The sequence below is a fragment of the Megascapheus bottae genome, chromosome 15, assembly GCF_031878675.1.
Source record: "Megascapheus bottae isolate mThoBot1 chromosome 15, mThoBot2.hap1, whole genome shotgun sequence".
Taxonomy (NCBI): domain Eukaryota; kingdom Metazoa; phylum Chordata; class Mammalia; order Rodentia; family Geomyidae; genus Megascapheus; species Megascapheus bottae.
Window position 1 is genome coordinate 46,437,619 of NC_143523.1, and position 12,255 is coordinate 46,449,873.

Below are 12,255 nucleotides of genomic sequence, written 5' to 3' on the forward strand. Positions count from 1 at the left end.
CCACCTCACTCCAGTTAGAATGGCCAGGATAAGGAAAACGAATAATAACAGATGTGGAGGGGATGTGGCCAGGAGGGATCACTACTACACTGTTGGTGGGAGTGCAAACTCATTCAACCACTATGGAAAGCAGTGTGGCAGTGCCTCAAAAGGCTAAACATTAAGAATATTTCTTAATGGCTTACATGAACTTCTAGTCTCATAGAATTACAGGCATGGCAACTGGTGCCCAGCTCTAAATATACTTTTCAACCTGCCACTTAGTGCCCTTTATATACCTAAATCACCTTTCCAAGTTAATTTTCATTGATTGTGCTTTGTGTTTCTAAATATTTACATCTGAACATTGCACAATACTATATAAACCAATTTCCTACATATTTATCAAGGTCATCCAGAAAACATTAATCTTCTGAAGCAAGGGAAGCCTGTCTCAAATGGTAGTGGGCTTGCCTAGCAAGGACAATGTGCTAAGTTCAAACTTTAGAACATCAGGGGAAAAAAAGTTAAAGCACTCTACCACTAGGCCCTGAAATAAAATCTTTAAAATATTATCTTTTGTGGACTCACAGTATTCTTTTGGTATTAAGGATATAAATCTAGTATGAAATAAGTGCTGTTTTGTTATCTGAAGTAATGGCATGTATCAAGCAATTAATGCTTACATTTTTTCCTAGCTAAATGTAGCCATAGTCACCCTGACATTTTATAATTGTATTTGATATGGGCTTTTGTATTCTTATATAGATTTCTTTTATTCTCAATGGGAGTGACTGTGGAGATGACACCTCTAATTTTTTTCTTTTTATTTTTATGCAGGGTTTTTTTCTTACAGTTTCCCCAGAGTCTGTATTAAAAGTGGCTCACCATGCTTCTGATAGCAACAGGATTTTCACATTGAATCTGTCTGCACCATTTATTTGCCAGTTCTACAAGGACTCCTTGATGAAAGTTATGCCCTATGTTGACATACTTTTTGGAAATGAGATGGTGAGTTGCCTTTTTTTATTCACAGTAGCCCAAAGTAGAAACAAATTAATTAAATTAGTTTATTAAATACTATCTCATATAGATATAATGAAATATTATTCAATATAACTTATTAATCTTTTTGTCTTAAAATTGTGTGTACCAAAGGACACTAATAGTAATGAATAATACACAGAAGAGAAAATATTACAATTTTATGTCTAATATGAAATTAATACCTATAATTTATAACTAAGAGACAATTCAACAATAAAGAAATGAAACAACCAAATTTAAAACATTGTCAGTAGACTTAAGAAGTTATACAAAATGGGCATTAAATACATGAAAAGTGGCTAGACATCTCTAATCATTACAAAAAAATGAAACCAAAATTAGAGACTATTTCACACCCATCGGGGTAAATGGAATCCTATTTATTGTGGTGAGTATATCAAGTAATGCAACTGCTTTAGAAAACAGTTGATTAGTTTAGCAATTCAGCTTCTAGGTCTATTCCAAAAGGAGAAAAAACCTGAAAGCAAGAACTTGGATGCTTGTATAATAGTGTTTATAGCAACATTATTCACAATAGCTGAAAATAGAAACAAATCAAATTTTTAATAAATTTTCTTATATGTATACAGTAGAGTATTATTCAGTCTTAAATCAGATTCTGAGTTGTGCATTAATATGAATGAATCTTGAAAACATAGTATGGAAAAAAGCAAGCACATCATACAACTGTTGAACTTTCCTATGATAATTCTACTTTATGGACTGGAGAGTAACCAAGAGATAGAGTATGTGCTTGGTTTTGGTGAGGCAGGCACTGGGTTGCAGACTCAGCATCACAAAAGAAATAAACAACAAGAGGTAATTATAATGGATACAGTTATAGAGACATACAACAGTGATTACCAAAGGAGTGAAGCTTCTATTTGAGATGAAGTTCTGGAAATGAATAATGCTGATGGTTATACAACATTGTGAATAAGCATGACACTGAATTGAATATTTAAAATGGCCACTTTTATATGTAGTTTACTATATTAATCAAAAAATAATTCTACAAATCAGGTAAGTTTGGTTACATCTAGAGGAGACTATATGTCAGAAGAACTTCAGTTTGATTACTGTTCATTTGAATTCATGTCAACAGACATGCTTGTAGTACTTATGGCAAGCCATGAGTAGTGAAGTATAGTACACTTGAGATTTATTTAATATAGAATATAGAATAATGAAAATTGACTATGGGCAAATCAGATGTATTTTATTGAGCCAATCTCAAAAGGTCTGCTGATAAATTAGTAGCTTTCTAGTGAAATGACTTAGTGCTTACCCTGAGCTTTGGTCAAGTGAATTACCAGTGATTCAGATTAGACTGTATTTGCATATAATGCAAAAGCAAATAATTCAATACCTTAATAAATATCAAGTAAGTTGGATGTCAGAATCAGAATCTTTTAAATGTTAATAGACTGGAAAAACCTGTTGAGGTGATGCAAATTAATATGAATTACTGTATTTGATTTGAAGATAAAAGTATGTTAATATAAGTATTACATCTTTAAATACATTGTCCATCGTTTTTCTCATTACATATTATAGTAATAATAAATTGTCTTCTGTTCTTAAGAGAAAAGGAAGACATTTAGCTCTCATGCAATGAAATGTAAAATATATTTCTCAAAAAATATATATTTATCTGACTTTTATTAGCCTTTATTAATTACATAAAGGGACTTTATTATTATATTTCCATAAATGTACATAAGTAATTTACTTTGCTTAAATTCACACCTTGTATTCTTGCCACTCTGTGTGTCCGTGTCCCTGTTTTTGTGTGTGTGTGTGTGTGTGTGTGTGTATGTGTGTGTGTGCGCGTGCGTGCCTGCGTGCGTGTGCGAGTACCTGCATGCACACATGCATGCACATGCTAGTTTAGGGCTTGAATTCAAGGCCTGTGCTTTCACTTGGCTTTTTTGCTTAAGACTAGTGTTCTACTGATCCAGTTACATCCCTATTTGCTCTGCTTTATTTTTTTGCCAATTTTTATTATTTATATTATTTTTATTCAGTATAAAAAGCATATAAAATACTTGGATCATAATCACACACACACACACACACACACACACACACACACACACACACACACACACACACACGGAATAGCAAGAGCACAGACTGGCAGAGTACTAACCTTGAGCAAAAAGTGTCCAAGGACAGTGCCCAGGCCCTGAGTTCAAGTCCCGGGACTGGCAAAAAAGAAAAAAGATTCCCTTGTCTCTCATGTTCCAATTTGAACTTCCTTATAAAAGCTGCTATGTTAGCTGGGCATGGTGGCTCAGGCCTGTAATCCTAGCTACTCAGGAGGCTGAGATGTGAGATCAAGGTTCAAAGCCAGCCCAGGCACAAAAGGATCTGGGACTCTTATCTCTCTAGAAAATGGGAACTGGGGCTTAACTCAAGGGTAGGGTGATATTCTGGAGCTGAAGAGCTCAGGGACAACACTCAGGCCGAGTTTTAGGTCCCATGACCCCCTCTCCTCCCCCTTCCCCCCAAAAAAGACATGCATGGTTAAATTTTAACTGTAATTCAGAAGTGTGTATGAGGGAAATTTCTGTTTCCTCAATTAAAAATCTTTGGTAAGCCAAGCGTAGTGGTTGATACCTTTAATCTAAGATTTTGAGATTTAAGAGATAGTAGGGTGGCAGTTCAAGGCTAATCTGGGTAAAAGTGAGTCCCAATGGTGACAAAAATCCAAGATCATATCTGGGAAAGAAACTTGAAAGACAAGAGCTACAGGTAAAGCTCAAGTCTTAGAGCATCTAGCAAGTACCAGTTCAAATCCCAGTATTACAGAATAAAGCAATCCTTTGCTAACCTTCTTACATTACATAGCTGAAATTATACATCTGAACTGATTAGTAATCCTTACTAAAAATAAATTTAAAATTTTCTCCAGCACACAAACTTTTTTTTTTAATATATAAATACTATTGGTTGAATTCAAAGCATGGCACTTGCTAGGTAAGTGCCCTGCTACTTGAACTACCCTCTCTCCATTTTGCCAATATAATAAATGTTATATTGTATACAAAGATTATATTGTGATTTTGTTTCTGACAGATTCAAAGTTTAAGACATTTTCCTTTACTGACAAATATTTGCTAGGTGAATTTTCATAGTCAGCTTAATAAATTACATCATTGATACCTCATAATACAAAAGGCTTGGTAGATAATGTCAAGCAATATATGAATACAGAACTTTATTTTTGTTTTTTATTTTTCCTGACTTAAGAACTTTTTGCATAATATTATTATTTGTGTGTGGGGGGGGGGGGTCATGGGGCTTGATCTCGGCCTGGGCACTGTCCCTGAGCTCTTCAGTTCCAGAATACCAGCCTACCCTGGAGCCAAGCCCCACTTCCCATTTTCTAGAGGTTAATTGGAAATAAGAGTCTCAGATCCTATTGTGCCCGGGCTGGCTTTGAACCTTGATCTTCAGATCTCAGCCTACTGAGTAGCTAGGATTACAGGCCTGAGCCACCATGCCCGGCTTTTTTTTTTTTTTTTCTGTTTGTCCTGGGGCTTGAACCCTGACCCTGGGTGTTGTCCCTGAGCTCTTCAGCTCAAAGCTACTACCCTACCCTTTGAACCACAGCACCACTGCCAATTTTCTAGTGGTTAATTGGAGATAAGAGTCTCACAGACTTTAGTGCTTGGGCTGACTTTGAACCTCGAACCTCAGATCTCAGCTTCCTGAGTAGCTAGGAGTATAGGCATGAGCCACCAGACCCGGCGCATAATGTTATTTTGAAAATTGTGCCTTATCCCTATTTTGGGGAGAGGGGGGGTGGCCGTACTGGGATTTGAATTCAGAGCTTTATACTTGACAGGCTGACACTTCCACTTAAGTCCTTTTTGCTTAATTTTTGAAACAGACTCTCATGTTTTATGCCATTTGGTATTCATAACATCATGTGAAAGCCATACAAAATTATTGGTGCAAGTAGCCTTTGAGAAGTAACTGTGTCTGTCTCATATGTGTCAAATGATTTCATTGGTCTTGAACAGCCTTAGGCCTGGATGTTGAGAGGTGACTACAAGTTCAGAACATTAAAGCACAGATAAAACCAGACTGTGGGAAACATGTTTGAATGTACTCTGTCCTTGCTCATTCAGGGATTTTGCTGATTTCAGCAGTATCTGACCATAATAAGAAGGATCGTTTTGTTTTGCTGCTGCCTGGCATGTAAAAACCACTAAATGGTGACTTGTTGCAAGATGGAATTACTCTTACTATGCCTTGTAAAACTATTCTCAATATGCTCCTAATCACTTGATAATTAACCTGGCAGGATTAAGTATACTCAACTTTGCCTTAGGGTGCTTAACTCTCAAATAAGGTCAATTATCTCATGATAATGACTGCTTTTTGTCAAAAGAGTTAATAATCCCACCGGTGAAGGGTCACATCACCCGAATAGTGCACTGTAAGCTGGTTTAATAAAATACTTAAGCTGAATTATTTTATGTGAATCGAGAATGATACATTTTGAATAAAACTCCACCTCAAACACTTTGTTTTGAATCTCAGATGATTTCAGTTTAGAAAGATAAGCCATTGCTCTGCTTTATCGATTCTTTTGCTAGTAGCATTCCAATAATCCACACTTTCCTTTAGGAAAGCCCATTTGAGTATTCATTATATTAACAATGTCTTCTTCAGGAAAATGGAAAATGCTTTATTTTTCTAAGTGTTCATTTAATATTTTTAAAATATTTCTGGTTTACCAGTGAACAGATTTCTGCAGCTTATTATGGTTGTTTGTGTTGAGTAACCGCTCACTCATATTTGTGCAGTGATGAATACAGAATGGCCAAAAATAGGAATGTTGCTTGACACATTATATGTGCCAGTCTTGGGGCTTGAACTCAAGGCCCTGGCACTGTCCCTGAGTTGTTTTGTTTTGTTCTCTCAAGGGTAATACCCTACCATTTAAGCCACAGCTCCATTTCTGGCGCTTTCTGTGTGTGTGTGTGTGTGTGTGTGTGTGTGTGTGTGTGTGTGTGTGTGATCAACTGGAGATAAGAATCTTAAAAACTTTTCCTACCTAAGCTGGCTTTCAACAATTATCCTTGTATCTCAGCCTCCTAAGTAGCTAGGATTCCAGATGTGAGTTTCCAGTTCCTGCACATCAAGACATGTTGAAATAAATATAAAATTGGATTTAAGAATAAATACATGTCTTCTAAGTTTGTTTCATAAGTTCTGATTTAAGGAGACTTATTTTTTTATTTGTGGGGTGTTGTTGTTGTTGTTTTGTGGTAGTGGAGTTTTTACTCAAAGCCTCACACTTCCTAATCAGGCAGTCTACCACTGAGCCACACCTCTAAACCTTGTTTTCGCTGGTTATACTGAAATACTGTCTCACTTTTTGCCCTGGACTATGAGTTGCTAGTTTGGAAAACTGATACAGGTACCTGAAGTAATATTTCAGTTTCTATACTCTGGTAAATAGAAATCATTTGCTATTTGGTTCTTGGCCTGACAAAGGAAATACATAATCATGAAGATAGTTTTCCCAGGGCAAAGCTTACCTTCCTGATGTGCAGATTCCTAAAGTTTCCCCCGATTCAAGAAATGTGTAATAGGTTCTCAATTATATGCGAAACTGGCTTGGACAATAATCTTCCTACTTTAACTTTCTATGTAGCTGAAGCAGCAGATACTCATTTGAGTACCTTCACACTCAAGTTTTTATTTGTTGAGATTAGATTCTATCCAGGCTGGCCTCAAACTTCTATCCTACCAATCTCTGCATTCTAAGGTTACAGATATAAGCCACCATAACAGGCTACTTAATAAGCAAAGACTAAATTTATATTACAGTAGGAAGAAGACAATTGTAAAAACCTTGTTTTGATTAATTTTTTTTTCTTGGGGCTTTGAACTGAGGGCCTGGGTACTGTTTCTCATTTTCTTTTGCTCAAGGTTAGTACTCTACCACTTGAGCCACTTCTAGCTCTTTCTGTTAGTGTGGTACTGAGGAATCAAACCCAGGGCTTCATGCATGGTAGGCAAACGCTCTACCACTAAAACATATTCTCAGTCTCTTGACTAAATTTTTCAGGGTTGTGTGTGAGTACGTGCATGTGTGCACGTACTCAAAATATTGAAAATGAGAGCCAAGAGCTGAAATTCATGAACTGTGGGGAGATAATTGAAAATACTTTAGGTTTTTTAGTTAATTCAGTTAACATGAAATTCTTTGTCTTGACTTTTTTCTTATGATTGCATAAAATGTTGACATTCAGAAAAAAAATCTCTTTTCCTCTTTCTGATCAAGATCCAGACTAGAATCCCACAGTGCATTTAGTTATGAGTTGTTTCTTCACTCTCGTTAGTCTAGGACATTTTCTTAATATTTCTTTTTCTTTCTTCACTTTTCACAAGTTTAAAACATATTGGATGGTATTTGTATGATGTTCCTTGACTAATACTTATGATTAATGTATTTCTATAAGAATACAGAGAAATATTTGTCTTTTGTGCATTATATTATAGTATTTCAATGCATCTCAATTATGGTAATATTAGCTAAAATTACCTGGTTAAGATGTCTCAATTTTTTCTCCATAAGGTTATTCTTTCTGGCTGGGCCTAGTGATACTTGCTTGTATTTCAGCTACTCAAAAGTAGAAGCAGTAGGATACTAGTGGCTCATGCCTGTAATCCCAAATATTCAGGAGGCTGAAATCTGAAGATCACAGCTCAAAACTAGCCCAATTAGGAAAGCTAGACTCTTATCTCCAATCAGCCACCAGAATACTGCAAGTAGTGCTGTGGCTCAAAGTGGAAGAACACTAGCTTTGAGCAGAAAAGTTTATTGGTAGTACCCAATCTCTGACTTCAGTATCCATGGCCAGCAAAAAAAAAGGAAAGACAGGAGGATGGCTGTGAGTCCAGGAACTCAAGGTCAGCCTAGACAACATAATAAGACAATACAAGAAAAAGGGAAGAAAGAAGAGAGGAAAGAAATGTATTTATCCATATATACATTTATATCCAGTTCTCCATTTATTTGTCTATAGAACCCACAAGGTTTTTAATGTAGACAAAGATTTGTTCAAATCTAAAATACATATAAATAGTTTCTGAATTGAAACCACTAGGGGAGAAACCACTCAGGTTTGTTCTTTATATGTTGGGAGAAAATGAATTATTAGCAGACAGAGGATAGTGTGTGGTAGGTAGCCTCTAAAAATGACCTCTAGTAATCTCTTCCTCCTATTATTCATGCTGTTTTGTAGTACTCATTCCTGAGTCATGACCTGAATATAGTAACTTTTCTTATAACATAAAAAATACAGCAAGAATAATGATATGTCATTCCCCAAATCAGATTACAAAAATACTATGACTTCTGTGACATTCACTTTTTTTCTTTTGTCTTTCTCTGAGTCCTTGCTGTGAAGAAAGCCATTTTCCTTGTTTTTAGCAGCCCAGTGATAAGACCCATATAACAAAGAACCGATGCCCCTAGTCAGTAGCTGACGATTTGAGGGCTGCAACATCCATACAAGTGTACATTTGTCATATAGATGCCTTCAGCTCAGCCTGTGTACCTTGACGTCAGCTTTTCAGAGACCTTAAGTCACCCTGTTATACAAGTCTGTGTATAGTTTTAAGTCACGCACTTTTAGAGTAATTTGACATAGAAAAAAATGTATAACTTATGGGTACTGCTGGTGCATGCCTGTAATCCTAGTTACCCAGATGGCTGAGATCTGAGGATCATAGTTCAACAAAGCCAGCCTGGGCAGAAAAGTTCATGAGACTTTCATGGACTTAAAATGTTGCCTTGAGTAACAAAGCTGAAGGACAGTTCTCAGGCCCCAAGTTCATGTCTCAGTGCTGGTACCCCCCCCCCCCACACACACATACTCACAAAGTATACACTATGGGAAAAAAGTTTGCTAAGGAGGTTTCAGTATTTTTTAGTAGTTCTTTTTGTCTTTAACGTTGGACTATATTGTCAAAATAATGTCCTTATAGATGGGAGTATGGCCTAGTGGTAGAGTGCTTGCTTAGCATGCCTGAAACCCTGGGTTCTATTCCTTAGTACTACATACATAGAAAAAAGCTGGCAGTGGTACTTTGGCTCAAGTGGTAGAGTGCTAGCCTTGAGAAAGCTCAGGAACAGTGCATCTGATTCTCATCTGTATATTTCATGAATGGCAACACTATTTATAGTTTGTAAGATAATTCCCTACAAATGGAAACACAGGTTTTCTTTCATTTAGCCTGGTATTAATACAGAAATGACCTCCAATCTCCTACTACATCCCAATAGGGAGATACTGGTTAGGAGGTTAATTCACTTTACTCCTTTATAATCAGACTTTGTATCTATTATGTTACAGTCATATATCTTTTCTGTTTTATGGAACCTACATATATACCACAAGGAATATTGCAAAATAAATTATTGGAATTTTTGCTTGTTGTTAAGGACACTGATGGCTACAAAATAGATGAAGTAGATACCCAAAGAATGTTGTCAAAATCAAATGGTACTTAGTACTGTTTTTTGATGTTTTTTATTTTAATTATTCCTTGCTATATGACATTGCTAGAAATGTTCTCATCTCTGTTCTATCATTACTTTCTTGTTAGATTTATGTTAACTCAGTCTTAGCTCTTCAATTTTTCTTTCATTTTAAACAATGGAGAAATACTCCAGTGACTCCAATTTGGTTAGCAAATTCCTTTTGTGTCTGTATAATAGGCAACATGAGTACAGAAAGTATTTCTACAGAGTTTGCTTTCACCTAGACAAATTAATAATTATTAAAAACCTAATCTTAATGTAAGCCTGCAAAATACCCAGTATTCTAGAGTAGATGGACAAACTGATCTAGTATTCATTTTGATACCTCCCATTCTTTAAAAAAAAATCTTTTCTTGTTATTATAGAAGTAATATACAGAGGCATCACAACTACATGAGCCAGGTAATGAGTACATTTCCTGTTACAGTGTCTTCTGTTCCCTCATTCTCTCCTGGTCCTTTCCTCCCAATGTCCAGTGAGTGCCTGTGAATGCTGAGCCATAAGGTCAAAGAGAATAGGAAAGCCATTCTCTAACACCCAGAAAGCTGGGAATGATGCATTAGCACCACAAAGACCCAAGATTCTGCTCTAAGGCCAAGTGAAGGCAAAAAACTATTCGTTGTTTTCAGTTAGCATTTGCATCCTAAATAAAGGAAGTCTACTCCTGAGATGGTTCTCACATATCTGTTTCAGTAACTTGAAAGAACTTGACTTGTTTTCTGAACTACTCCCCTGTTTGATAACCAATAAATATCCTGTTAATGGGACCTTAGGCAGTCTGTTGCAGACTGCTCCCTGATCTGATTTCCTTTTCTGAGCAGCTCCCCACTCCCAGTTGTGGCAAGATAAGGTGGCCAAGGTAGTTTGTGAGAACTACCACTCCTGTACTTTTTTCACCCCTTTTTCCTCCAGTCTATGTCCTCTCCCACACACATACACACCTCCTGAAGATAGACACGTGAATATACTGTATATAAATAAAATAAAGAAGACAAAAATCAGCCAGGTGAGGTGGCTCACACCTGTAATCATAGTTACTCAGGAAGCTAAGAGCTGAGGATCGCAGTTCAAAGCCAGCCCACGCACTAAAGACCTTGAGACTCTTAACGCCAATAAACCACTAGAAAACCGGAAGTGGCACTGTAGCTCAAGGAGTAGGGCGGTAGCCTTGAGCTGAAGAGCTAGGGACAGTGTCCAGGCCCAGAGTCCAAGCCTCACAACAGAAAAAGAAGAAAGAGGAGGAGGAGGCGGTGGCGGAAGCAGAGGAGAAAAATCATTAAAAACTTAGTGTTTTGTTTCCATATCTTGGAGTTCATTTCAGTATGTATATTACTTTATATAAATATAGAGTCACTTAGGCATTGCATATAGAGGCACTTGGGCATTCTCTAAGAGTATCTTCTTTTGGTCTCATTGTATGTGAGCATCTAAGTTTGGGTAATTTGCCATACATCAGTGCATTTTATATCTTAACTTCCTCATATCAGAGATAATATGTGCTGTGTGTCTCTCTGAGCTTGACCTACCTCACTTAACATGATTTTTTTTTCTAGGGTCCATTCATTTCCCTACAAATGATATTATTTTATTCTTTCTGATGGTGCAAAATTCCATTGTGTAAAGGTACCACATTTTCTGGATCCACTTATCCATTGTGGGATATTTGGCCTGTTTCCTTATCTTGGTTATGGTGAGTAGTGTGGCAATGAACATGGATGTACAAGTGTCCTTTTCATATCCTGGCTCATGGTGTTCATGCTAGATGTCTAGGAGTGGTGTGGCTGAGTCTTAGGGAAGGTCCATGTTTAGTTTTTTGAAGACCCTCTAGACTGCAGTCCAGAGTGGTTATACTACTTTTCATTCCCAATAGTGAACTAGGTTCCTCCACATACTCACCAACATTTGTTGTTCGAATTCAGAATGTAGGCAATACTTATTGGGGTGAGAGGGAATCTCAGAGTTGTTTTGATTTGCATTTCCTTTATGTCCAGGGATGATGTGCTTTCTCGTGTGTTTCCTTGCCATTCTTATATCTTCTTGGTTCCCTAGCCATTTAGTGATTAGTATATGAGGTCTGGGAAGGGTTAGTTTCTCGAGGTCCTTGTATATAGGTCTTTGTCCAATATATTGCTGATACCTGTCATTCTTAAAAATAATTGAGAATGGTTTTAGTTAGAAAAAAACATTAAAAAGAAGTTATTTTACAGTGATCATTTACCAAACTGTTAAAATGCATTGAAATAAATAAATACGACAAATTAGTCATAGATTATAAACTTGATCAAAATATCTTAGTGATTTTTAATTTTTTCAAGAACAAGAAATCATGTTCATTATAGAGAACATAAAAATACAAAAATATGTAAAGAAAAATTAAAACAACACTCATTATATCACCTAGCTATAACTACACTAAAATTATTTTGTTCATTTTCTTGCAAGGTTTTTTCACCCCTATTTTTATTTCTTTTTTGGCAATGCTGGGGTTTAAACTCAGCTCTGTGTTTTCTAGGTTAGCATTCTCCAACTTGAGCAATATCTGTAGACCTTTGTGCTGATTAATTTGGAGTTGGAGACTGGTGAACTTTTCCGCATGGGCTGTTATCCTCCAGATTTCAGTCTCCTGAGTAGCCGGTATTACAAATATACAACAATAT

The 12,255-nt window shown here is 36.4% G+C and overlaps 1 protein-coding gene and 1 long non-coding RNA gene across 4 annotated transcripts in view; one reads left to right on the forward strand and one right to left on the reverse strand.

Annotated features, from left to right (window-relative positions):
- Positions 1-12,255, forward strand: part of Adk (adenosine kinase) — a 328,745-nt gene that overhangs the window by 193,948 nt on the left and 122,542 nt on the right. The window contains exon 7 of the mRNA XM_090346612.1: positions 820-990. Within this exon, the coding sequence (XP_090202738.1) occupies positions 820-990 (171 nt within the window). The remainder of the gene's footprint in view (positions 1-819; positions 991-12,255) is intronic.
- LOC150054303 (uncharacterized) overlaps positions 1-12,255 on the reverse strand; it is a 68,529-nt gene that overhangs the window by 37,530 nt on the left and 18,744 nt on the right. The window lies entirely within an intron of this gene.